The sequence below is a fragment of the Myxocyprinus asiaticus genome, chromosome 40 (genome assembly GCF_019703515.2).
Source record: "Myxocyprinus asiaticus isolate MX2 ecotype Aquarium Trade chromosome 40, UBuf_Myxa_2, whole genome shotgun sequence".
Classification (NCBI taxonomy): Eukaryota; Metazoa; Chordata; class Actinopteri; order Cypriniformes; family Catostomidae; genus Myxocyprinus; species Myxocyprinus asiaticus.
Window position 1 is genome coordinate 19,535,009 of NC_059383.1, and position 27,667 is coordinate 19,562,675.

Here is a 27,667-nt window from a genome sequence, read left to right on the forward strand (position 1 = left end):
AAAAAAAAGTCTAAGATGTCTCTGATCTCTTACAATCAGTTTAAGTCCAGCTAAAGATAGTAAAATGCAACATTACGTGCATGCATCAATGAAAATTATATAGGGATCTATACTTTTGACAACTGTCAACATAATATACATATAATATAAATATAGTAATAAAGAATAATAGAGTAAATTGGCAACCCTTTAAACTACTACATAAAATGGAAGAATTTTTTTTTTTTTTTTAAATGACCTCATTTCAGCATTTGGCATGTTGCAGTCATGTTGACCCAAAGAAATGACTTCTATTCCTAGCTCTGTATTTACTTTTTTCAGTATCGATTTTACCTCACTTTAATTAAATACATATACACACCTGAGATAGAATACTCATTCCCACACACTGGGGAAAATATAAGACCAAACACATTCAAAATGACTTTTTGCAAACAACGACACAAAAATGCTTTAATTTAAATAGGAGGGGAAGGGGAGAAAATCTCATAAAAAAAAAAAAAAAAAAAAAAAAAAAAAACTGTACATAACTTTGAATATTGAATAACAGTTTTTAAATAAAACAATCCCCCTTAAAACAAAAATAAGCAAAACAAAATATGGGATGGTGTACTATTTTACAATAGTTGTGCAAAAGCAGTATTAACTGATTCATTCCCCAAACTTCATGATTCTATGTTGAGAGAGCCAGACCTCTCGGCAAGCAGATACACTGAAGCATGGCTCCTCTAAGACTCAAAGTAGTGTCTTCCATTGAAAAATAACCAGAAAACCAATAATAATAAAATAGATTTTTATATTTATATATATATATATATATATATATATATATATATATATATATATATATATATATTTTAAATATATTTATATACAAAACATGCTGTACATATATGGCAGAGATTGGTTAGATCCCTTTTAATCACCGACACCAAGGACGATCCAGTAACTTGTGCTTTCTCCCAGTAAGAGAAGTACTCCCTGTAGCTTTGAAAAAAAAAACAAATCACCCTAAAGATGAGAAGAGAAACCCAGAGAAATTGTCCTGATGAAAAAACAGATGGTCAGTCAGACTCAGCCCAGCCCTGACTCAAGCCAAGCGCTCAATAGCTGTTACAAGTCCATTGGAAAAGGCCATAGACTGACCCATGTGTGTGGCTGGAAAGAAGTGGACAGTTCAGAAACCCGAGATGGCCTAGAGAGAGTGCAGATTGGGGAATAGACTAGGCTTAACTTCAAAAGACTTCTTGTCTAGTGTTCAAACCACTTGTGATACCAGTCTGTGTGTGATGGCTGGAGAGCCAACTCTATATTTGCAGTGTTATAAATGTATTAATCAGTGGTTTACATGAGAGCATGAATTAATGAACACGATTAATTTAGTGTGAGCTAAATTCGTTAGATCTACAGCAAAAACAGCTCATGATTAAGTTCTTAAATTATTCTTTTCTATCTGAATACTGTGACAAATTCTAAGGCACCATTTTCCCATGGCGGCCCCCCACATACTGACTCTCAAACCATACCAACGTACAAGCCAGAAGCCAGTGGAGAGCACAGCTTGGTCATGTCAATCATCTTAGAGAAGAAAGAATACTAAAGGGTCAGTTTTGCCAAACATAAAAATAGTCTTAATTTGCGAACCCTCGTATTGTTCCAAACCTGTATGACTTTCTTTCCTCTGTGGAACAACAAAGGACATAATGCCAGCCTCAGTCAACATTCACTCGTCTCCTTTTGTGTTCCATAAAGTCATAAAGGTTTGGAGCGACATAAGGTTGAGTAAATAAATGACAGAATTGTTATTTTTGGCAAACTATCCCTGATTATGCAGACTTTAAACAACCCGTGGGATATTTATAGCTCTTTTACATAGATACAAAGTAGCTATTCCAGGCATGATGTCAGTCGTATATTGTTTGACCGCAAAGATTTGATATGTTTGTTGTAATAGGAGGCAGTAAGTGCCATGCTTTCCACAGCAGGCAGTCTGAGCTTAATTCCCCCATGCTGGAACAGCAGATATGTGACAAAAGAATGAAGTCTAACTTTCCAGTTGTATTATACACACAAAAAGATCACAATGAAATCGGTTGGATTCAAGAAAACGGGGGTAGGGCAGAGGGTACAGTTGAAATCAGAGCATCATCTCAGTACTCGTCCAACTAGTATCGGCACGTCAATCAACAAACCCAGCCACTCTATCTCCATTTGAAATCAGCAATCAAATAAATATGCTATTTCTGTCTTTACAATCGGTATATTATTGTTGTTGTTCTTCTCCCTCAAGTTCTTCCAACTAAAACGCTGGAGTTTAGAAGTAAAAGGGAGCAATAGTTTGGTTAGTTCTATTAGTAGTAGAAGGGGTGGTGCAGTAGCAGTAGTAATGCAGGCGCTCACAGCAGCAGCAAAGCAGGAGTCCTGGAAGACCTCGCATGCACTGCCACACTATACCATGTTCAGAGCCCATTTTCTTAGAAGTAGTTGGGGGCAGAAGAGAGAGTTGTCATTCTGGGTGATGTATAATGGAAGAAAGAAATGAAACACCCTCATTTAGGCCAACCAAAAAAGAATCTGGTGGCCCACCAGCATTAGATGACCACTTCTGCGCTGTTCGATTCTTCTACATTCCTTTATTCCTCACCTGAGCTGGCTGTAAACTATGTAAGGACGAGCACCACATGCTGGGAGAAGTGTATGCATGTGTGTGAGAGTGAAAAACAGTTGTTTCTTAATACAAGTATTATCCCTGATGCTCGCTGAAGAATGGTCTTGGTTTGTTGTTTACGAATGAGAGCGCATGATGAGCTATTTGAAGGGCCATTGATGCTGAACTCGCTAATCGAATGTCTTTTGGAATGTGTGAGCTATGCACTGCAGGCACAGTGAGGGCGAATCAAGTCCTTTGGTCTTGAAAGGACAGTGGCTGATGTGAGAAGCCTCAACACTGGACTTAAATGAAGAGAAATCCTCTGCACAAGAAAGCTGATGCTCAGCTTTTGGTAAGCTGAAGGCTTTAGCAACATATATGGACTGAATGCATGAAGGGAAAGACAAAAGCTTAAGTAAATTTAAGGCTGCTACAGAGGAGAGTTCCCTTTCTGTTACTGCTGGTGGGTGCACAGGTCACGGATTTGCACTGATTTGAATGACCTGACCCTCCATTTCAAGAAGAAAAATCCCTTCAGATTGCACTGACTGGCCACTTTTTTTGGCTTCGAAGCCTTGAGGCCAAAACAGTGGCCAGAAAAGCTTGGCCCAAAGAGACCTTACCAGGGCTCAAATGCAAATGGAACTTAGGCAGCACTCTTTTCTGATATGCTTCCATATCAGAATATTTGTGAGACCAGAACTGAAGATGCTTTAATCATAAAAGACATTGAGAAGGTCATCTAGACTCTGTACTGGGGAATTCCTTCCAGCTCTCAACATCTGATTAAAGAGAAGTTGGCTAGAATGGCCATAGGCTGATCCCAACTGTACTGGTCTTGCTATGCAGGTTAGTCTCTGTGCAGGCTCAGCGGAGGTGCTCAAGTAAAGGGAGTTCTGTAGATTCCTCCCGTGCACTGAGCGAGTCTGATGTAAGGGGTGTAGTCTCTGAGGGTAAGCCAGCTCCTATCGGATCCAGTGTTGGGCTGACATCAGAGGGGAGGACAGGTTGGGGAGGCTGTGTAGGCTATAAATAGAGAAAATACAAATCAGAAAGAAGTATGACTGATTATTCATTTCATTGCATCTTTTCTCCTAACAATGAAAGTGAATGGTTACTGAGGTTAACATTCTGGCTTAAATCATCTTTTGTGTTCCACAGAAAAGGCATATGGGTTTGGAACAACATGAGGGTGAGTACATTGACAGAATTCATTTTTTTAGGTGAACAACCTCTGAGTAAATTGTATAAATACAGATCAGTAAGTGTAATATAAGCATGTGTCTGAACCTGTGTGCGTATGCTCTGTGTTGCTGAACCATCCCCCTCCATTGCAGCAAGTCCGTTGAATCCCTTCCTCCCAGACAGACTCCATTTACTGTATAGGGCTTCATAGGGCAGCCCGCTGCCATGACCTAGGCTCAGGCCCCTCTGAGACACCCTGTGGCAACAGCTGTCCTGCAGGCTACTGGTGCAAAAGCGGTCTGCAGGTGGTAGGGCCACTGAGCCACTAAAAGACAGCTGGGAGCTAGACAGCGGCCCTCCTAAAAGCCCATGGATGGAAGTGGTGCGTTGCAAGGAGCTAACCAGCCCTGCATCCATCCTGCCCTCTGATTGGCTAAGCAGGGCAAGTGGGAGGGGCTGGGGATGCAAAGGCCAAGAAGGTCCAACGGGGTTGTCAGTCCCTTGAAGAGGAAGAGGAGTATGAAACTCAGTGCTTTCACACATTATTGCAGTTTTGATTGGAGGTGGATTGTGACATATTAACAGTACTAGAGGAACAGCAGTCTTACCCATTGAAGGCAGTACAGTGGTGGGATGAGGCAGAGGGATGCTGGGCACTGTGCTCTGGGGAGGATGAACTGCAGGGTTGTTAGTGATTGAGGTAGAGCCACCCCCACAATCTGAATCCTCAATATTACCGCCACTGTTACAGCCGGCACCACAACCCTTCTGAAGCCTGAAGAGAGCAGAGAGCATTGGTCAAACACACTAAACACATGAAAAAAAGTGTTGTATTAATGTAGAACTATACTATATTCTCAAACGATGTGCATGATACATCCAGTCAGTTAGCACACAGAACTTACCAACTGACAACTTTAAGGTATAGTTCACAAAAAAAAAAAAATGTAATTGTCAAAATTTGTTCACCATTAGGGATATAACGGTTTATCACGTTGGTACGATACTGTATCGTACACATTCAAAAATGTGACGAAGCGCATCATGGAGATTTTTTTTAGCATCTGTTCTACCCAAAATGCGCGACGTCCTAAACCTACATAACGTGAGCATACAAATGGAAATCGCTTCATTGCACACAAGGAGCTTTAAAATATGACGGCACACCAGCAGCCACAGGTGTTGTACGATGAGTTCAGCTGAAACTGCAAAAATTGAAACCAGCAGCGGGAGACAGATGCGCCTTTTCAGCACAAGGGATCGAAAGTCTGTTTGACACGCGAGAGTGATCTGCTCAGACTGCGGGAGAGAAATTTTACGTTTCCAGAGGCTTAATGATAGTGCCATATTAATCTACTATATATAATGCATAATAATGCTATCGGGGAATATAATCCTAATGCCAAATGTCATGTCTGATTTGATTTCATCAGTAAATTATCATTTAACTGGATAAGCATGCACTTCCATTAAATATGTATTTTTGAAAATAATATTTAGATGTAATCAGAGACAATATTATTTTAGGGACAGCCTCAAGTCACCATTCACTTTTATGGAGAAAAAAAAAAAGAGAGCAGCATTAACATTCTTCAAAATTTCTCCTTTTTGTGTTTCACAAAAGATTTGTAATGACAAGGGGGTGAATAACTGACAATTCATTTTTTTGGGGTGAAATACCCTTTTAACAATAAAGGAATAACAGCTACGTTGTGTGTGTGTTTTCCACATCCAACCTGTCCCAGCTGCTGATGAACCAGGTGTAAATGTTGCGGGGGCTGATGGGTCCTCCCCAAACTGAGCGCAGCTGAGCATTAGCCCCGGCGTAGGAAGTGGTGAGGGGAGATACGTAGATGGGGTATCCTATGGGCTGGTCACAAGAGGAGTTAATCATATTTCTCAAGGCTTGCTTGGCATTCTGGATGCTGCCACGCTCAGGGTTCCGGTTCCGCAGGAAGACCAGCTCCTGCTGCTGCCCGGCCCACAGCCCACGCACACACTCTCGGTTCACCTGTGGGGGGCAGCAGAGACTAGTTACAGCACTATCAGTATGCAGCGTTGTTGCACAGTTTTGAAAAAAAAAAATGTCCGTTTTTTTTAATGATATTTTAAGACCTGAGGTAATAATATTAATAACGTATATCCAATCAAAATAGCTTTTTGTACTAAAATATCAATCCATATTAATTGTATCAGCAAAATCCATTATTTGTCAACCTCAACAGATTGACAGATCGTTTTTTTAATCAATAAATTGAATGTGTTAAATTTCTTAGTCTTTCCTTACTGTAAAGCCAAGTCCAAAATGAATGAAATCCCATATGCAGTTTATTGTGCAAAGAAAAAACAATTGGCACATAATGCGGGACTTTTAGCTATAAATATGCCCAAAATACACAGAGGATGCTTATTTTGAAATGTCTGTGCTTCCTGCTGCTCATACAAACAGATATATAGTATATAACTAATACAGTAAGCACCTTGATGACTCTGAAGCTGAGGAAGCGTTTGTTCAGCATGATGATCTTATACTCGTCACTGCCATCGTCCATGACGTGTCGGAGAGCCAGCAGAGAAGGCATGTTGGCCAAGATGGCACTGCGCCACACAGGGTCACCCTCATGAGAGATCAGCATCTTCTCCTCATTAGCTGTTATGGCATCATACAGCACCACTGGATCCTCATACTCATCAGGAGAGGTGAAGTGATCCTGCAGAGCACACAGAGAGAGAGAGAGAGAGAGAGAGATGAGAAGTCTGTTTCCATATGTCTTCAGGATTATTGCAAATATGTTCAGTTATACATACATTTTATATTAATTCTTAAAGGTGCACTCAGTAATTTTTTCCTCATTAAAAACCCCTGAAACCCCCTATTTTCGGATACTTTTGCTCACAGAAAAATTAATCACGGCTGACTTTGAATGGCTGACTATTGCTTTCGTATGCTGCTAAGTATCAGTGTATTGTAGGTGCAAGACGACTTCCATATTAGCCAGTGCAACAAAAACAAAATTACTAAGTACACATTTAACACCACATAATAGTACATAAGTGTTTGTATCATAAGTCTATTTCTGCTTTATACAGCATGTGATGTGCACTTTACCTCTCCTAAAGCTTATTTAAGTGCAAGCTATGAAAATACCACTATGTTACAAAAGAAGCCTGATTACAGCGGGATGTCAATGGAGACAAATGGCTCAGCTGTACCTGGTGTAGTTTGAGGGACATCCGAATGCCTGGAGCTACCACCCTGTTCAGCAGGTCCATGTCTGCAAAAACCCACTCGTCTCTGGGAGAGGTGATGCGAAAATCGCCCTTGAACAGAGCGTGAAGGCCATAGAGAAACGGTTCCAAGCTGAATGGAAAAAATAGAGAACGATGAAAAATACTGGAAAGCAGTAGAGAAGCTGAAGCTATTACAGCATCATTCATTTCTAAGGTATTTAAAGACCCATGAAAATGCTTTCCGGTGTTGATGTATTTTCTATTGAAACAGAAAGTTGGGGCCAGAAATATTGAAGACTGAAGGGCTAGTTCCTTTTTTTTTTTTTTTTTTTTTTAGTTCAATGACTGACATTAACTAAAGGCTACTGGCTATGATTTGCAACTTGCCTTTTTTAGGTGCCATTTACATTTAAGGGGAGGGGACATTCTAGACCATTTATGGGGCTTTTCCACTGCACGGTACAGCTCAACTCGACTCTGCTCGCTTTTTGGGGGTTTTCCACTGTGGATAGTACCTGGTACCTGATACCTTTTTTAGTACCACCTTGGTCGAGGTTCCAAGCGAGCCGAGCCAATACTAAATGTGACGTCAAAACCCTGCAGATCACTGATTGGTCAGAGAGATGTGTAATTAATACTTTTGGTCTTTTCTCCCAGAAGTGGAAGAATGTAAATTTGAAACGAATGTATCTGCTACAATGTCAATTTTTTGGAGTGCACCATCATATTTATGGCCTCACAGCTAACAGACTAACTAAAACCCATAAAACTCAAATTTTGACATCATGGAGTCTGATGCTCTCACCTGGCTGACATGCTGTGGGAGGCAGTACCCAGAGCTCGACGGCCCAGAATACATAACCCAAAACAAAGAGTGACCAGAGGGGAGTCTTTTTCACTCTCCACTGGCTGCAATAGAAAAATAAACACAGCTAGTTAGAGTTAGGGTGTTTCTTATTACACCAACCCACAACACTATTATACAGTGAATCAATTAACAGCTGCTGTCTGAACAGTGACCAGACCGTTTGTCTGCGGCTGTTGCAGTATTTAATCCATTCCAGGTACACCAAGCAAAAGGAGGAGGGAGTGATGCCTGAAGCGCAGTGGTCATAGTCTTCATCTATGTTTAGGTTGAAGGTGGGGTCGCTGTCCACATAGGAAGGGGTAAGGCAGGGCCTCAACGCTTCCTGCACCGACTCATTGGCCAGCCACTCCTCCAATTTGGGCGATTGGCTTACATAGTAGATGATGCTCTGTAGTGAAGAGACTCAGATCACTACTCTGCTTTGCTGTTTTATTTGGTGTATTTTTTAAATGTTTGTCAGAGAGGAATTTACCTTGACGTAATATGTGATGAGAATCTTGCGAAGGTCGAACACTTGAAGCATGGAGGCTGCATTGTTGTCACTGATACTGTAGCCCTCCAGCACATATTTAGTGGCAGCCACCTCCCAAGCCAGCCAGCGCTGGCCAAACGCTGCGTTGAAGGAGAGCATGTGGGGGAGATGCCCCGGCTCACAGCAGCAGCAGCCTTCATCTTCCTCCACCCCTTCGGTGATCGCCTCCACCTCCCTCTGCTGACAATATGTACCTGAAAATAAAACAAACACATATGGTCAAGAAAGAATGAAGTGTAAAGCCGTCTAAAGCAGCGTTTCTCAATCCTGGCCCTTGAGTACCACAGCACTGCACACTTTGGGCGTTTCCCTTACTTAACACACCTGATTCTACTGATTAGCTCATAAGTAGACTAGACCTAAAATGGGAGTGTCAAATAAAGAAAATATTCAAAATGTGCAGTAGTGTAGTCCTTTATGACCAATATTCAGAAACACTGGTCTAATGTTGTGTTCCATTCAACTCGGAAAGTCAGATTTTCCAACTTAGTAGGAAAAGTGCAATGGAACGCCTCTTGAAGTCGGAATTCCAACTGGGAAACTCGTGCGGAAATTTTCAACAGTTAATTAAACTCTCTTTTGATAACCGTACACCTGTAGCACAAATCCTAGCGTTGCAGCATTGTTTATCAGTTGGGTGGCTAGGAGACGTCTTTGGTCACAGTCAAACACCTGCTAAGCTAATGAGAGCGTCGCAGCTTTGTTTCCTTACACGTCATCTTCCGAGCGTCTGGCAATGGAATGCCTTTATGGTCGGAGATCGGAGATATCAAGCAGGAATATCCCACATCCGACTTGAAAGGAACGCAGCATTAAGGCCTGTTCACAAGCGGGGGAAAAAAACTAACAAAACCAAATCAGAAAATATTTTGTGCATATTTTGTTTTTATGTGTAGAGTTTTTCAAAATACATAGAACTTCAAAGCAGATATGTATTGCGTTTCTAATGTCAAATTTCCTCATTCTTTGAATGGTTGGTGAGGTTTTTAAATAATTTGATAAAATTACAAAAATCGACCTAGCCTCTGAACGGGGAAAAAAATACAAACTTTTAGTATGATATTTCTCACACGGTGTTGAGTTTTGAAAATTTAGGCTTGGTGTCAAAACACAAAATAGCTGAAAGGAGCTCTTTCCCTGTTTTCTTCCTTTCTCCACCAGTCAGCTCACCCCTAAACTCAAGGCCTCTGAGCTGGAAAGTGACAAGTCCATTGCCGATCTCAATGATGTGTACAAGAGCATTGAGGTAGTCTGAGGCCAGGATGAAGCAATCTCCTGTGCTGTAGTTTCCCCAGCGGCCCAGTAGCAGGTCCCCACAAAGTGAGTGCTGCAGAGAGCGTGTCAGATGCTCATAGAAAATAGAGTTCAAGTTGTTGTCATCGGCACCTGTTCAAGAGCGAGGGAAGTTGGAAATTAGAGAACAGAAAGTTACTAAAGGTCCACCAAAAATGACAACACCGTCCTCATTTACTCACTCTCATAATGTTATAAACCTGTAGGAGTTCCTAGTTCTTCTGTGGAACACAAAATGAGATGTTTAGCAGAATGGCAGTCTCAGTCACCATTCACTTTGCAATTTTTTTTTTTTCATCCAATCAAAGTGAATGGTGACTGAAGCTGTCATTCCGCCTTTCATCTCCTTTTGTGTTCTAAAGAAAGAAAGTGATACAGGTTTGAAACAACACGAGGGTGAGTGACAATTTTCATGTTTGGGTCAACTACACCTTTACCAGTAAAGTGTCCATGTTACTTAGATACCATGATCACGTACCAGGGTTGCGGTCAAGCTGTGTGGCCAGACGTGTGTTAGAGTGATCCACTCGTTTGGTACTAGAGGAAAACAATAATTAAGGGTCAAAATCGTCTTTTCAAATATATCAACTATTTGAGCCTAAATGAGCAAAACAAACAATGAAGCAGACATCTGTTCAAGATTTCTTAAGGCTTACTTGTAGTCTCGCTCCCAGAATTTCACAGGCCGGGTGTATGAGGTGACAAAGACTGCACTGCCCAACACAGGGTTGAGAGGAGTGGAAAAGAGAGCTGAAAACACAGCTTGCACAAACAGCATGGCTGAGTCTGAAAGCATAACTTGAGTTAAGGACATTTCCTAAAACACCAGACATCAATAGAGCAGGAGGCGCACATAACGATGACTAATGGCGTTTTCACACTAAAGCTGTTGGTGCCCAGTGCCATCCCAAATTCATTTGACAACAGAGTTCAGTTGGAAAGCTGTTTTCTTAACTCGGCTGTAAACCAAAGAACTGCATATGAGTGTGCTGAATAATTGGGGTATGGTTTGGTATGAAAGCAGTTAGACCTAATTTGCATGAACTGCTATTAAAATAAAATAAATCTTTCGTCATTGCTGCTTGTCTCAGCAGAAACGGTCTTCGACAAGCAGCTCAAGTTCTTTGCATTTCTTGCAATGAATCTGAGGCAGAAAATTGCTGTTTTGTGCATGTCAAGTTTTGGTTTGGGTAAAGCCAAATGGACCAAAATATGATTAAAGTAGGAAATGGAACACTTTTTGGTGCCTTTACCTCCTGTGTCGTTACCAACCTACAGTGGTAAACAGCTGCTGATTGTAGTCACATTAATGTCAGAAACATTCTGTCTCCCAGATCCACATTATACAAACTCATTTACAGGTGCATCTCAATAAATTAGAATGTCGTGGAAAAGTTCATTTATTTCAGTAATTCAACTCAAATTGTGAAACTCGTGTATTAAATAAATTCAGTGCACACAGACTGAAGTAGTTTAAGTCTTTGGTTCTTTTAATTGTGATGATTTTAGCTCACATTTAACAAAAACCCACCAATTCACTATCTCAACAAATTAGAATATGGTGACATGCCAATCAGCTAATCAACTCAAAACACCTGCAAAGGTTTCCTGAGCCTTCAAAATGGTCTCTCAGTTTGGTTCACTAGGCTACACAATCATGGGGAAGACTGCTGATCTGACAGTTGTCCAGAAGACAATCATTGACACCCTTCACAAGGAGGGTAAGCCACAAACATTCATTGCCAAAGAAGCTGGCTGTTCACAGAGTGCTATATCCAAGCATGTTAACAGAAAGTTGAGTGGAAGGAAAAAGTGTGGAAGAAAAAGATGCACAACCAACCGAGAGAACCGCAGCCATATGATTGTCAAGCAAAATCGATTCAAGAATTTGGGTGAACTTCACAAGGAATGGACTGAGGCTGGGGTCAAGGCATCAAGAGCCACCACACACAGACGTGTCAAGGAATTTGGCTACAGTTGTCGTATTCTTCTTGTTAAGCCACTCCTGAACCACAGACAACGTCAAAGGCGTCTTACCTGGGCTAAGGAGAAGAACTGGACTGTTGCCCAGTGGTCCAAAGTCCTCTTTTCAGATGAGAGCAAGTTTTGTATTTCATTTGGAAACCAAGGTCCTAGAGTCTGGAGGAAGGGTGGAGAAGCTCATAGCCCAAGTTGCTTGAAGTCCAGTGTTACGTTTCCACAGTCTGTGATGATTTGGGGTGCAATGTCATCTGCTGGTGTAGGTCCATTGTGTTTTTTGAAAACCAAAGTCACTGCACCCGTTTACCAAGAAATTTTGGAGCACTTCATGCTTCCTTCTGCTGACCAGCTTTTTAAAGATGCTGATTTCATTTTCCAGGAGGATTTGGCACCTGCCCACACTGCCAAAAGCTCCAAAAGTTGGTTAAATGACCATGGTGTTGGTGTGCTTGACTGGCCAGTAAACTCACCAGACCTGAACCCCATAGATAATCTATGGGGTATTGTCAAGAGGAAAATGAGAAACAAGAGACCAAAAAATGCAGATGAGCTGAAGGCCACTGTCAAAGAAACCTAGGCTTCCATACCACCTCAGCAGTGCCACAAACTGATCACCTCCATGCCACGCCGAATTGAGGCAGTAATTAAAGCAAAAGGAGCCCCTACCAAGTATTGAGTACATATACAGTAAATGAACATACTTTCCAGAAGGCCAACAATTCACTAAAAATGTTTTTTTATTGGTCTTATGATGGATTCTAATTTTTTGAGATAGTGAATTGGTGGGTTTTTGTTAAATGTGAGCCAAAATCATCACAATTAAAAGAACCAAAGACTTAAACTACTTCAGTCTGTGTGCACTGAATTTATTTAATACACGAGTTTCACAATTTGAGTTGAATTACTGAAATAAATGAACTTTTCCACGACATTCTAATTTATTGAGATGCACCTGTACATACCAAGCCATTGAACCAAGTGTGAAAACAGCCTTAAGGAGCGAGGAGGAACATGTGAACTGTGGCTCAGAACAGAACCAACAGTACAGCTGTGCTCTTAAAAATGGTACCTTTTTCCCACAGAGCAAATATCAGCAACACCAGGTAAAGACATCAGAATTTAGGTCTGTGTGAAAGTAACATTGGGTAGAGGATACGGGGCACGGCGAATGGCTGAGCGAAGGCATGAAAAGCAGAACCCCATGTGATCTGCCAAGGTGCAATGTAGGTCAGCACAAAACGCAGCTTATAGAGGAGATCCCACAGCTGAAACACACAGAAGAAATGAGAGAAACATCAGTCTTCAGCATCTGTTCACAAATCCAGAATATGTTTGATCCAACTTAAAGAAACGGTTCACCCAAAAATAAAAATTCTGTTCTAATTTCTTCATACTAATGCAGTTATTTTGTCCTTGGAACATATTTTTTTTTTTACATTTGTTTCCATACAAAGACAGTTCATAATGTGGCATCATCTGTCAAGCTCTAAAATGGTAAAATAAAAAAAAAAAACAAAAAAAACATAAAAGTAGTCCATGTAGACTGTGACCATATGATAGCATTGTGTGAGGAACAGACCTCTAGACATTGATAATCTACCTCTCAGCTGCAGTTTTCAAATAAATGTGGCGGAACGACCCTCCCCTCCCTCTTGTTATCGTCACCCGCCTCTGAGAGCCATCTGTCAGCCAGGTTCAGAAGACAGTGGGCAGGAGGGAAGAGAGGTGCAATTTAAGAAGCCTTGTTTGGGCAGCAGATGAGGCACACCTGATGTGAATATAGCCTCATCACCACTGCCATAAGAACGTGTGGACACACAGGCATCCTCATAGGTCCAGGAATGGAGTGGGGAGTGTCCGGCGTGAATTAGTTGTGATGCCAAGGATTGGAGCACACATCGCAGCCGACGGGCCAGGCCATCTTTCTCTTGCACAGAGCAGCCCCAGGGAAGCCGAGCCACTCCAAGGAAGCTGTTGCCCCTCACTTGTAGATCCAGAAGAGGAGCGCGTAGTGGCATCAGACCCTTCCTGTTACACCTGGACCTTTCCCTTTCATCACCCCCTATCCTTCATAGCCCCATTCACCATGAGGGCGCCAGATCCCCCTGTATGTTGGACATTTTATTCCCTTTTTTTTTTATGTTATGTTTCTTATTATTTCCAATAAATGCCTCTCTAAGGTCTGATGCCACACCAACAGTGTCTGTCTCTTGCTCACCCTGCCACATTTTCAAACTTCTGCCTGTTGAACCACTTTTGAATCAAAATGCAAACTTAAATGAGATTTCAGAGCTTTGATAGAGGTGAAACTTATCAGTGCATAAGGACTTAAATTTCAGTTCATTCTGCACCAAAGCTATCGTATAGCTTTAGAGCAGTTGAAATACAGCGGTTGAGTTTTGAGTATTGAGGTTGTCCTTTTTGGAGCTTGCCAACTGTGGTCAGAATGAAAAGAGGAGATATGAAATCTTTCATAAATAAATAATACATAATAAAATTTCAGTGTTAAAGTTTTCTGTTTTCATTTTTGGGTGAACTATTCAGCAAACATATTTAGCACATTTGATAAAATATGTACCAAGTCACATATTAGAGGTGGCTCTAATGATAAATAAATATTTCGTGCAATTTCTTAAATATATTTGAGAGGGATTCGGATGTAAACTCAGACCTTGCTGAAGAGGATGGACATGCAGTAGTAGTCGAGGAGGAAGGTCTGAGAAAAGCGTGGGTAGTCAAACTGAAAGAAGAGGGCAGTGAAGCACAGAGTGACGTACTGCTGAGACGGGACACAGAAGGATGAACGGAGTAGCTTCATTCCAGCCACTGAGATGAACAGAGCACGGCCACTAAAGAAAGAGGGAGATCAAGTTACTACCATCTGCTTATCTATAGTACATTGTGCCATACTTTTTAAAAAAAAAAAAAAAAAAAAAAAAAATTGTGTAGATTGAGATTTACTGTAGTCCAAGACTAATTGAGATAAATGTTCTTACTAGGCGCCAGGTTTATCAGGGCTTTGGCTGACAGTATGAGCTTCAGTGGTTAAGGAGTTGAGCACTACAGCTGGGTAGATGAAATACTTCTCCACGCACTGCAGCCAAGCGTACAACTTCTCAAACCACATCAGTTGGGCAGCATCTGAGACACAGAGAGATCAGTCCATCAGACTCTCTCACACTGTAGTATTGTGTGTGTGTGTGTGGGTTTGTTTACTCACCCCGGACCTCAAACTGGCTGTACTCTCTGGAGCGTAGCACAGGGTGGGCCAAGCAAAACCAGGGAAGCTGTTTGCGGAGTTGAGGCAGGAGGTAGTGTGTGAAGAACCCTACCACACCAGCCAAGATGTACAGGACAAAACTGAGAGCAGGCTGAGAGAGACAACAACAATGCTTTAGAAAAGGATTAAAATAATGTTTATATAGAATTATTAATACCATTTAAGCTATACAAATGTTTGAAGCGGAGAATCCGGCACATCAACACTTGTGATGATCAGTTCACAAAGCAATAATTGTTAGTTATTTCTACTCGAAAACTGATTCTGGACCAACTTTGTTGTTACAAACCATTAAGGGTCATACAGGACAATATTGCAGAAAAATGGTATTCATTTGAAACAGAATCAATCAAGATTTCAATTAGGGTGACAGAATAAAAATGGAATACATAAAGTACATTTATATTAAATGCAAATTTGCAAAATAGATTATATAAAAAGGCAGTACAGGGACTTCTGAGAACACTGGAGAGATTCATTTTGATCACTCATTACACTATTTTTTTAACTGGTTCACTGAAACACACCATCTGAATGAACGGATTCACTAAAAATGAATTCCACTTCCCAACTCTACATTTGACTCATTTTCAGTGTTTTGAGAAAGACTTGTTTTTCATCATATCAACATACATTTTTCTCAGTGAGACCAATCATATCCACAATTTAATGATGCTCTGGATAATGATACTCCGGCATACTGACCTGCAGAGCAATGAAGACAGTGCTGGCACTGATGGCAAAAGTGATAATGGCCATGAGTGGGCACATGACCAGGTCTGAGTGAAGCGTCTCTTTCTACAGAAAGAAACAGCAGGCACTTAACATTAAAAAACCCCATTAAAGCAAAAATAAATGGGGAGCGTGCTTTTACCACTGAGTTGCGCAGTTTCTCTGGGAGAGGGTCTTTAATCTCTAACGGGGGCTCTTCTGGTGATCGGCTCTCCAGATCTGGAAAGAACTTGGAGCGGGCCAAAGACCTACCAGAGAGCAGCGTGGACATTATGTTAGATATCAATCTCGGAGCTCACATGCAAAGCAGTGCGTTTAGTAAGACAGTTAGGAAGTCAGCTGTATGTGTGTGTATATAATGGCGATGCTGACCAGAGAACGGTAGGGTCACTGCTTTGCCTGCTCAGGTGATAGGACAAGGCGAGGAGGAGGCCACAGAACACAGAGAAGAGCACTGGAACATGTGCCTCTCCCCATGGAGCCTATATACACACACAAAATGAGTGAAATAAGCACAGCAAAACAATTCAATTTATTGCAATTATAGAAAAATTCAATTTATTACATCTCACAATGTACATTATGCTAACTTCTACTGTTATTCACTTGAAACTTCACATAATGCACACTGCATTTATTTACGAATTCAGCACATACACTTTGACTCCACAAATGGAAGTACTTTGCAAATTTGAAAAACTGTTTATGCAGTAATTTACCAAATTTTGTATTTACACAACATTTTTGTTGTCTTAATTTCCCCTGAACTTTGCACATTTTGTAAATCTATTATGTGTTTATGATGTATATTGTGTATTATGTGTATACTGTGCATTAGCATATTGTTTATCCTATATATTGTGTATATTAAGTTCTCCTGTCGGTATACAACCACAGAGCTTGGACCATGCAAAAACTTTTTCACTCATCATTGCACTTGTGTATATGGTGGATTGCCAAAGTGATTTAATTCAAACTTGTGCAGTCTAACTTACATTGATGGCACCAAGACAAAATCCATAAACCAGAGCTGCCACCAAAACACTTCGCAACAAGCTGTAGACTGATGAAAGTGGGCTTGTGGTGGCTGAAACAAGAATACACATAGACAGTTAGTTGATATACTTGACTAAAACTCACACCAGTGGAAAAAATTAGCATAGCCACAATATCTCACCAGTTCCACCAAAAATGTGCATGTCAACCTGTTCCAGTAAACACATGAAGAAGGTGTTGACCTGAGGTAGAAGCCCGAACAGGAAGATGATTGGAAAACAGAGGCTGAACACTGCCGAGAAAAAGATTTAGCAATTATGCCATTATTATAATAGAAACAATTCAATTATATTATAAAACCATGAAAATATTTTGATAGCACTGTCATTGAGAGATGGTGAGCACACCTATGAGCATGTCTCTAGCGCAGAGAAGGAAGTGGGCAGTGAAGAAGGTGACCCCATAGAGGGTGAAAGGTGGCAGATGGTCTGAGTGGCCGACCAGGTCAAACACCCAGATCAGCACACAACACAGGCAGAAATACACTGGTCGACTGTACACAATGATCCAGTTATGGCCCTGCAATGATGAAGCAGCAGATCAGGAACATTTCTACATTTCAATTATCTACATTTACAATTTCTACATTCATTTCCTTTAGCCTAAATAAATTCCCATTTGATTTCAGCAATTCTGGCCTTTGAATAAATTCTAGGTTGACACACAGCTGTAATACTCACATGCATCGGAGATGCTGCATCGGGTTGGACACTCTGAAAGGGATAAAGAAAGAAAAAAAACTATGACCAAAAATAAGATCAATGAGTACTGTTAAATATATTATCAGAATAATATGAGGTACTAGGCGTGGGGAAAAATATAGATTCAGTTATAAATCGCGATTCTTGAAATAAACCATTTTAAAATAATTTCCCTGATGAAAAATTGATTTGTTTTTATTTTAAAAATGTATACGTTTAGCTTAATGCTAATACAATGATTGATAGATATAGGAAGCTATATTTGTGCGATACACTACTTCAACACAAACAGGTTTTCTCTCTGAGACATTTCTTCTCTAATTCTTTGTTTAGTCCTTTAATGCACTGCTGCTACAGCCATCAAAGTGCCGCTTATTAACTGTTGGACATCAAATCCTCTGCTGCGAGTATCTTTCCAGTTATTTTGCATAATTCACAGGTTTATTTGTGAGGTGCTGTGTGGAGTATTTGCCAGGAATCATTCAGCAGATTCTGTCTAACACTGCTTTAATAAATAGTTTATTAATAGTAATAATTTATTAAATAATAGTTAATAAATTAGCTTATCAAACTTTTGGATACTGTGAACTACAAGTCGTGCCTACACAATAAATATAATCTGACAGCTGTGCACTTATGAATGCGGAGTCGATCGCCATGTGACTTCAAGCGCTCCAATTACTTGAAGCACGTCATCTGTGTCCAGGATTCGGAAAAGTACACTGTAGCGTGTCATTCAGCATCCGGGATGCACATAAGCGGTTTTGTGCCACTCTATATTGGAGCTTTTCGTGTTTCTTTCTTTAGTTGTTTTGTGGGATAAGAAGTTACAGTTATTTAGCCTGTTTAATTGTTGAATATCTGTTAGTTATTCTGTTGAATGGCTGTGGCGTCCATGTGTCCTTATGAAACACATCTGGTTGGGTAACATGGACATATAATACAGCCTAATTATACATGGGTTCCTTAACACTGACTAGTCAACTAATAGCTCAGACAACACACCGACAGGTCGATTAGTAGTTTAAATTGGTAGTTTTTCACGCCCTTACATTTTATCTGCATATTCTGTAAACAATTGTAATTTCAGACACAAATGTTCTTCAATAGACATTTCTTTGAGAAAAAGGAGTGAACACAGCTAAATATATCAAAACATCAAATCGCAATACTTACAGAATCGAAATACTTATACAGTCGGAATACATATTTAATCTGCAAGCAAATATTGTTGTAATATCGGATCGGGACGTCTGTGGCTATTCCCAGCCCTATGAGATACTGTACATATAGCTTGAAAATGCAGAACACAAATGTACAGCTCTAAAATACTAAAACAAGACAAATTAAAGAGTTTTAAAATCTTAACTCTCACTCTGACCTTCAGCAAAGAGTACTGACAGCTGGCAATGACCAGGCAGAACTGGAAGACCCAGATGTCTCTAAAGAAGCCCTGGAGAAGTAGCAGGAAGCCGAGAAAGGCCACTAAGCTGGCCAACACAACTGCAAACACATTTTCTCCCACACGTCGGTTCCTATGGCAGTCACACAGGTTACAGTACATACTGTATTAAGCATTTTCAGAAACACATCAGGCTCATGAGCCACCACATGGCCTGCCATATATATATATATATATATATAGATAGATAGATAGATAGATAGCAATTCAAGAAAATCTCACCTGTCCAGTAAGGCCAACAATGCCAGTCTGTCGTAACGAACTCGTAGCCATTTCCCCGGTAGCACCCAGAATCTGTAATACTGTTTAGGCTTGGCCTTCTCGACAATCATCAGTGTGTTCTCCTGGGATTCGTGAGGGGACTCATGATCAAGGTCAAACTTCAAAGAGAAGAGAGGAAATGTCGACAGAAGCACCGAGATTGAAATGTAGCATGTATTCTGACTGCAGTAAAGAGCTGAGTTATACCTCTGGCATATCTAACGGCACCCTGCGGACCTGCATGCCCTGGAGGACCACCGGTCTGGGCTGCAACATGGACCGCACTGGTGCCGCCTCCTGGACATCAGTGGAGGTAAAGCTGGAGGATTGTGACTGCCGCTCACGCTCCCTGAGCCAATCAAAAATCAGACGGGTCAAACACAGAGAAAGATGCAGACTGGCAACATTATGCCAATAGTACATGTTTTGAAACTTACTGCATTGGGTCCTCATATCCTCCTCCAGCAGGCCCAAATGTGTAAGACCTCTTTACTCCTGAAATTAGATGACAATTTCAATTATTGAAACACCACCAATTAAAGCCCAGGACACCAGTGGTTCTGAAGTCTAAAGAAGCAAGTAGAAGTGATCTTAGTTTCAATTGATGATAAAGGGTGTGATAATTCTTTTCTGCTGATAATTCGAAGTACAAATGATTCTTTACCGCTCTCGTCATAGAAGTAGTGTACAGCTCCCTCTGAAGTATCATCAAAGGTGGATGCTTCATGAACGCCGCTGCGGGGTGGTAGCAGCAGCAGGGAGGAGGCGGCAAAGTGCAAAGCGGAGGGCAGTGTTCTTGTACGAGAGTGAGAGGAAGTACGGACTCTCTGGAGGTCCTGAAGACTAGGGGGAGAGCCCATGGCAGAAGGGGGTGGGGTGGGGTTACTGCCTGCATTGTGTCGCCTGCGAATGGCCTGTGTCCTCTTTACACTGCTCACAGAATCACGTTTACTGCCCTCCTCTGGAGCCAGAGCTGGATGGGTGAAAGCAACAGTTACAGTTTAGAAATGGCATTAAACATGCACTACCGCTGAATTGATAAGCGTTAATCAAGTTACAATTACAGCAAAAGATACCTGCATAATGTACCCACATACAATTCAATGGTGATGCATAAAGGATGTCAAGTTTTTAAAATAGTAAAACAAACAACAAGAACTAATATAATGATCTATCTTTATTAACAGTTTTCTTATTCATTTCCAAGCTTTTTTTATTAATCTTGAGTGGAAAAGATTATGATTATTAAAACTAGCCAGGGACATTAATTAGATTTTATATATATATATATATATATATGTATATGTATATGTCAGTATTTCAAAAGCATAGTTAAACCCAAAAAGGAGATGTTAGGCAGAGAGACAATTTTCATTATTTGGTGAACTTTCCCTTTAAGATTAAAAAAAAAAAAATCTGTATCTTTTACTGAAATGCCCGATTAGTCATTAAACTAGCTTGCAGATCACTTAAACATTAATACTCATTCACATGTGCTGACACTTTTAAAAATTTTCTCCCATCCATTTTGGCATTAAATAGACTGCATTAACTTACATGCACAAAATTATACATCTAAACACTCCTTGTTAATCATTAAGAGAACACAAGCTTTAATTAACAAGTTTGATTAGAGCAACATGTAGCTAATCTAAACTCATCCCAATGCCAAAATCTATGCAAGTCTCAAAATATTTTTTGGAATTCAAGAAATGATAAATCAAGCAATAGTTTTATTGGAAAGCAGTAAAATAGCAAGAATAAATCTATCTACTCCTCACCTCCTCCAACTGCCCCCTCTTCAAGCAGCTCTCCTGCTCTCCAGCCTGTCTGGTTCCCAGCCCAGGAACCCCCAAGGGAGTCTAGTCTGTGGTGGGCCCTGGAGAAGCCCTCTGAGTGCACTGTCCGAGCCTCCAGGTCTGATTTAGAGATGGTGAGAGGACGTGGAGCAGGAGTGGAGGAAGGGGGTAAAGGTATAAGAGTAGAGGCAAGGGTCCCTGTGTTGGAACCCCCTCCAGCTCCATCCATGCTGAGCACTCTGGCATGAGTCTTGGCACTGGCTGTGCTGGCAGAGCGCTGAGCACCATGAGAATGGGCGGGGCCTACAGTATCAGGTTCCTCCCCCTCTCCAGGTCTAGGTAGCTGAGGGACTGGCCCAGTGTGGGAGGCATTAGCCAGATCAGGGGAGTAACAGGAGGTAGAGGAGCTTGAATCATCATCTTCATCGTTGTCTTCATCATCCGAGCTGAAGCGACGTTGGGAGCCGAGACTGGAGCCGGCACTCAAGTCGCTGCCATCGTCTTCATCACTAGAGTCCTCGAACAAGCTCTCACTGTAGGCTTTGGCACCCAGCCGATTGCGTATGGGGATGTAGTCTCTGTGTTGGCCACGGTTGGCATGCCGGCGGTAGGAGCCACAGTCAAAACTGCTACTGCCAGCAGTGCCTCGTTTACGCGGCGCTTTCCTGCGGCCAGGACGATGACCCACACTGCCTCCAGAACGTAAAAGCTTAAGATCTTTAGGCCGCACCACCTGCTGCTGGGCTTGGAGAGATGGTGGTTCTGCTAGGAGGTAGGATGGGGTGGAAACAGGCAGGGCAGGCTCCGAGCAGACCAAGCCAAGTGCCAAGCCCGAGGGTACAGAGCTGGCCTGGCGTGGTGGAGGGAGAGGGGGTATGGGGATGCCACCGTCCAGATTACAGGGATCAGAAGGCCCACTGCTAGGTGGTGACGAGTCCTGCAAGGAAGGCTGTGCAATGTCTGTAAGCAAAAGGGGGAGGTCCTCTCCCTCCACCAGAGTTCTGTCAAGGCCCTGCCCAGAGGAAAGCTCTTTGGAGGGTGAGCGCAGCAGCACGCTGTCCGACAGGTCATCTGTGTCGCTGCCCCCCTGCAGTACATCTCCTGGCTGCTGAAAGGGGCCTTTACCCTGAGGCAAAACTGTGGAGGGAGTATTAGACAGAGGCTGATGTGTCTTACCCAGTGAGGGGCTCTCAAGCTGGGTCGAGTCTGTCTTCTCGCTACGGTAGCTACTGACTGTACTGAGAGTCTCTCTGTCTGTGGCAGCTCCACCTCCACTAAAGCAGCTGTCGGTGGAGCCTGCAGCCAGGGCCACCCCGGTGCGGTTGCTTGGGTGCTCAGCACTGGGGGCAAAAGTGACAGGGTCCAGACCCAAACCCAGCAGGTTCTCGCTCAGCTCTTCGCTCAAACTACTCTTGATGAGAGGGCTTAATGGATCTCCAAGGCTCTCCGACTCAGCTGAGGGTCCGAGAGGGGAGTAGCCCTGGAGCCCCACTCCCTCAGGGCTCTGCTGCTGCATATGTCCATTCTTCACCTGCTCTCTCTCATCTCCATCTTCTTGGCTGGAGGGGGACGGGGGGATAGAGGGACAGTTTGTTGGGTGCAGGCCACCAAAACCTGCTGACATAACGTCAACCAATCCAATTAGCCCTCTGTAATCCCCAGACAAGCAGGATGGTGCCACACCTGCAAAGACAAAAGTGACTCATTTTCTAAAGAGCACAGTAGGACGTTTCTTTGTTCATGCGGTATAAGACAGTTGAAGTATCACTATTAAAAATGAATCCATTACATTTATAAAGCCATCAACTTATTCACCCATCAATCCGTTCTGACATATCCTTGTTCAAACTCAGAAGGGTTAACTAACATCAACCTTCAGTGTTCAGACCAAGATCAATATTATTGGCAAATAGGAATCTGAGGGATAGTACTACTGCTATACAGTGCTAATGTAGTGCAGCATTAAAGGAAAGGTTCTTACTAGTGTTGTCCTGAGAGTTGTGTCGAAGGACATCTCTATGTGCAGAGGTCACTATCACATTATTACTACCCTGCTCTTGCATGAGGTCTTTAATATCTGGAATGTTAGAATTTATTAAAGAGGCATCAGAAAAGCACAGAGGAGTAAAACAAACATCTAAACCAGTTCATGTTGAGGGGAACTAATTGCATTTGGGATTATAAATACAGTTAACAAAAAAAACAAAAAAAACAATGTACCCTTTGAGCCTCCATGGTCTTCTAGCTGTGGTAAAAATTCCTGGGCAAAGGAAAAGAAAACAAGTGAGAGGAAATTCCTGAGTGAGGGAGAGTAACGATTAAGCACAATAATGTTTAGCTTTAACAATATCCTCACCGACACCTGGTTCAATCCAAACAGAGAATGCTGGGAACTGCAGCGTACAGGAGGGGTGGAGTTCACCTTTCGGAACACAGTCATTTCCACACCAACACCACTGTCCCTATGGGCACAGGCATGCCAACATGAGCTAAAAACTGCCAGCTTGCTACCATCAATAGCTGTTTACTAACCACAAATCCACAAAGACTATAAATCAGAAAGTAGCATGATGCTTGCAGTTCTCTACAAAATAACTTATGCTGACTTAAAGAACCCATGAAATCGCTTGAAGAGGTCAATGCTCCATGTATTTTTCCTATTAAATAGGAAGTTGGGGAGGGACATATTGAAGAGCTTGTCCCTCTTTTCTGTAGACAATAACCTTCAGTTTGTGTAACAGCAATGAACAAGATTTGCTACTTGCTAATTGTGACAGTACATTTTAAATGCATTTATATCTGCTAAAAGTTCGTTTTAACTTTTTTAAAACACTAGCATAAAGCCAACAGACATGGATTTCATTTGGTCCCCAAGCAATTGCAAAATGATGACACAAAAGTTTGAGAACAGCATGTAGTATTGTAGATTCAAAGGTTTCTGAACCTGTGTTGGCTTCCGTCGTGAGCTCCAGAGCCTTCCTCCCCTTCTTCCACTCCCTGGGGGTCTGTGGTGAATGAGGCCTGCCTCTTCTCCACAATCTCGCCCAGGTCAAACATGGCATGTAGCCGAAAGTTCACTGCTTTTATGGCAGTGAAGAAGGCTGCTATCACCGCGCAGTACACGCCAGCAACCACTAAACTGGGAGGAAGGGCCTGAGAGGAAGAGTTTAGGAGAATCACTTCAGTGCAGTTGCAACACTTATAACCTCATTTCATTTCATTTTATGACCCACAGAGAAAGGCTTTCCAGTGTAGACCACAATGGACTTAGATCTGAATTCATGATGTCCTTACCTAGTCTCTGACAATATGCAAAATCCATGCTTTAAGGTGCTCAGATAATCTTGTAAAATAAAATCTAAACAGAATTTGTGACACCTGCAAATTGTATGTATGTGCAGGAAAAGTGACCTCATAGTGAAAGTAAGAGCAAGCATTACCAATGTAAGGGTGTGATAACATTTCATGTTCATCCACATGCTTTGCATTCATTGTTAGTGAAAAGAGGCAACCAGCTGGTGATAATACAGCAAAGGCATGTCTTCCTGAACTCTGATTCCTGTTTAATGATTCCTTTTTGTATGCATGGTCAATAACATTGATTGGGCTTGTAAGGGAAATGTACCATCATCATGTAAGGGTGTTTCTTCATCTCCAGGCAATTTTATGTCCCAGAAGATGATTTTTATTAGAACTAACAGATTTCAATTTTTTTTTTTTTTATTAGGCTAATATTAAAACAGACTTACAAACTTCATACCAAGCCTTCAATTATTTTGGTATTTAATGAATTATGGTATTTTTTAAAATGCCTTTTAGGCTTGTCCCACACCCAGAGTTTTAATATTAAACTATAAAAATTAATTATAACAATACAAATGATTAGGCTAATGCTACATGTTTAACATTAAGTCTATAATCTATACAATGAGTATAATACAAAAACCATTTCAGTACTTTGTGTGAAAATGTTTTCTATCCAAAATGTTTTTTTTTTTTTAAGTTAATGTATTTGATAACCAAGTCGACAAAAGGGTCAAGGACATGCATGAGATGAAATATGAGGTAAGTGATGTTTGAATAAAAAAATGAAAAAAGGTAAATATCACACACTATATATATATATATATATATATATATATATATATATATATATATATATATATAGCAAAATATTTTTATTGGGTGTCATTTTTAAATTAAGCTCTAATTTTGTCAAATTATGCAAAAAGTTTGAAGTTATAATTCAACTGTGTGTACTTAAGATACATAAAACTATGAATTAAGCTTGGAAAAAGGCCATTTTCTTTTAACTTTTATATAATAAAAAAAAGGTGCTTTTTGTTATGCTAATATAATGTTTAATGTTATCTTGGTTCTGATTTAAAATACCACTAACTTAGTGGCTTCATAAAATACAACTGTCCATGTGCAGCTGCCGTAACTTGACTAGACACAACGTCTTAAAATTCTTTCCATAGGGAAAAGTTTGACATCATCAGGAAAAGAATGTTACTCAACATCAGTAACAAAGCACCTAAATTCCACAAGCCCTTGTACTGCATCAGAATTGCACTTTTTTTTTACTTTTCCCCTGGAACATCATTTAAACAGCATTCTTTATTTAAGGAAATTTGAGGAAGAATTGTAAGAACTCACCATGTACAGAAGAAAGGGGAAGGCCAAGAGGAATATCCAGAGGTAGAGGTGAAAGCAATTGGAGAAGGTACTCTGATGAGGGTCCACGTACCATCCTCCAGTCAGAGAGGCCCACACTCCCTGCCGCAATATCTGAAGAGCTTGAGAACCCATCTTATCGTTTCTCGATGAGACAACCCAGGCGTGTGGTGCTTCGAGTTCTTTAAGTTCCCTTACCAAAGTCACTGGATTGGTACCTCCATTGGACCCCAGGCTGGACTTTGTTTGACTTGTAAATAAAAGGCTCCCTAAAAACTAGCAGAGAGTCGGACAATCTAGAAAATACTCAGATCTGTGTTCTTTCAGCATCAACTGATCATTCACATGTTCCTCGAGCAGACCCTTGTTTGTAGTGCAGTTCATCAAGAGTTTTTGGCAAAATTGCGACCCAGGGGCTACGTGAAAACATTCATCCTGAGGGATCATCAAAACTGCTCGGTTTGGTTTCTTTACAACTTTCCAGCACTTTAAACAAAAACAATTCCATAAATAAACAAGCTGTTCTGATGACATAGTTAAGATCAAGGTATTTTGAACATGATCATTATCAACCTATCAATCTGTGGTGTGCCAATGATTCTGGGGCATGAGACATTTCTGTTCAAATGAACTGATCCAGATTCGGAACAAGTAGCCTAACTAATTTTTTTGTTTGTTTAGAAAATATAAGTAACACTGTAGCAAACTTGTTTTACTTAAGGAACTAATGTGAACTAATTTTGAAGGTGTCAACAGATATGCATACTATCATTGAACAACTGCAGAGGATCTTTAAGCAATTATAGGCAATGCAGAGAAAATACAGGCAGTCACCGCTGGATTAATATGCTTCTGTTATTCTTAATAAAAATATGGTATGCAGCTTCAGATTCCTGAGAGAGTAATTTCATCCATCACTAGTTTTTCAAAACAAATCTGTAAACCTTTCCCATTCATCTACAAGAGATATGTAAATATGAACCTACTTGATTTTTAACCAGATCATTAGAGATTGATCTGAACTGAAGACTAATTTCTTTCCCTATACACTAGGACCATAGCAATCTCAACAATATCATCTCAGCTCATTCTGAATGGCAGTAGCATATTTCTACAGCTGAAGAAGAAAAGGCATTGATCATCCTCCTCAGTAAGCAATTGTCATGTTGTGGATTTGGCTTTAAGCCCAGTCTTCTCAGTAACTTCAGTCAATGTTAGCATTGGTGTGTTAGCTTAACTAATGCGGCTGTGACATTAAATTCTGCCCAAATAACGAGAAACAAACCACATGTACAGCAAACCACACAATAACACTTCACTGAAAATATTACTGAGGTGCCTGCCAATATTCTAAGAGCTGAACATACAGTGTGGTTACACAGCCACCTCGCTAGCATGACAAAAACGACGCTGAACTAATAAACATCAGCCTGTATCAACTTGACAAGCACCAAACCAATCAGAAATTAGGTTATGTTAAATGCAATCCTTTTGAACAGTTTCTATAGATCATTTTTCCGAATATATTTGCTCTCGAGCTTAATATCACCTGCCACTCACTAGCCACACGGCTAACATGCTACAAACAGCAGTGAAACCTCTCCTCTCAGACTTTGGCATGAGTGTTTTATAACAAAATGTCCAATTATAGTGTACCCTTTAACTCTTAACAGTTAACATCTGATATCGTCGGGCTCTGCGTTAATTCCTGTTTAGAAATGAGAGGGACACTGAACGCGAGTTAGCACAGGCTAACTATAGCACTGAGTGTTTCCTGCTTATGACGAAAATAAAAATACATCAGCACACACGCATCGGAAAATATATCTACGTGGTCACCGCATCGACAATTTCACCGAACAGTCCGGGGCCGCTGTGTGATAACTCCAGCAAGGAAAGCCCAGAATATTAGCTCGCTAAGTTCCAGTGTCGATTCGGTTCATTCACACAGGTAGCAAAC

At 41.1% G+C, this 27,667-nt stretch overlaps 1 protein-coding gene across 3 annotated transcripts; it reads right to left on the reverse strand.

Annotated features, from left to right (window-relative positions):
• Nucleotide 1: 1 nt before the first annotated feature.
• On the reverse strand, nucleotides 2–27,667 carry LOC127431252 (pecanex-like protein 3). 3 transcript variants are annotated; one of them, XM_051681604.1, is made up of 35 exons: nucleotides 26,694–27,667; nucleotides 25,690–26,193; nucleotides 23,975–24,183; nucleotides 23,387–23,492; nucleotides 23,251–23,290; nucleotides 23,012–23,107; nucleotides 21,013–22,713; nucleotides 19,896–20,204; nucleotides 19,669–19,726; nucleotides 19,439–19,580; nucleotides 19,193–19,350; nucleotides 18,890–19,043; nucleotides 17,488–17,520; nucleotides 17,155–17,326; nucleotides 16,929–17,039; nucleotides 16,747–16,838; nucleotides 16,124–16,233; nucleotides 15,894–15,999; nucleotides 15,725–15,817; nucleotides 14,960–15,110; nucleotides 14,736–14,880; nucleotides 14,411–14,588; nucleotides 12,896–13,004; nucleotides 10,416–10,545; nucleotides 10,238–10,296; nucleotides 9,637–9,852; nucleotides 8,407–8,660; nucleotides 8,092–8,322; nucleotides 7,872–7,975; nucleotides 7,049–7,196; nucleotides 6,316–6,546; nucleotides 5,572–5,846; nucleotides 4,444–4,610; nucleotides 3,941–4,335; nucleotides 2–3,676 (listed from the first exon to the last, which is right to left on the reverse strand). In XM_051681604.1, the coding sequence occupies exons 2-35, from the start codon at nucleotides 25,840–25,842 to the stop codon at nucleotides 3,518–3,520; spliced, it is 6,795 nt and encodes a 2,264-aa protein (XP_051537564.1). In that variant the 5' UTR covers nucleotides 25,843–26,193; nucleotides 26,694–27,667; the 3' UTR covers nucleotides 2–3,517. The 3 variants fall into 3 exon arrangements, with proteins under 3 accessions (XP_051537564.1, XP_051537563.1, XP_051537565.1); XM_051681603.1 differs by having other exon boundaries at nucleotides 26,281–27,667; XM_051681605.1 differs by lacking the exon at nucleotides 23,012–23,107 and having other exon boundaries at nucleotides 25,690–27,667.

Excerpts from the sequence above, each read along its gene's own strand:
- LOC127431252 (XM_051681604.1), bottom strand. The coding sequence starts at position 25,842 with ATGGGTTCTCAAGCTCTTCAGATATTGCGGCAGGGAGTGTGGGCCTCT. Across the intron at positions 23,108-23,250 it reads AGACCATGGAGGCTCAAAGG|ATATTAAAGACCTCATGCAA; the intron begins GTACATTGTTTT and ends CTAACATTCCAG. Across the intron at positions 14,589-14,735 it reads CCTGATAAACCTGGCGCCTA|TGGCCGTGCTCTGTTCATCT; the intron begins GTAAGAACATTT and ends CTCTTTCTTTAG.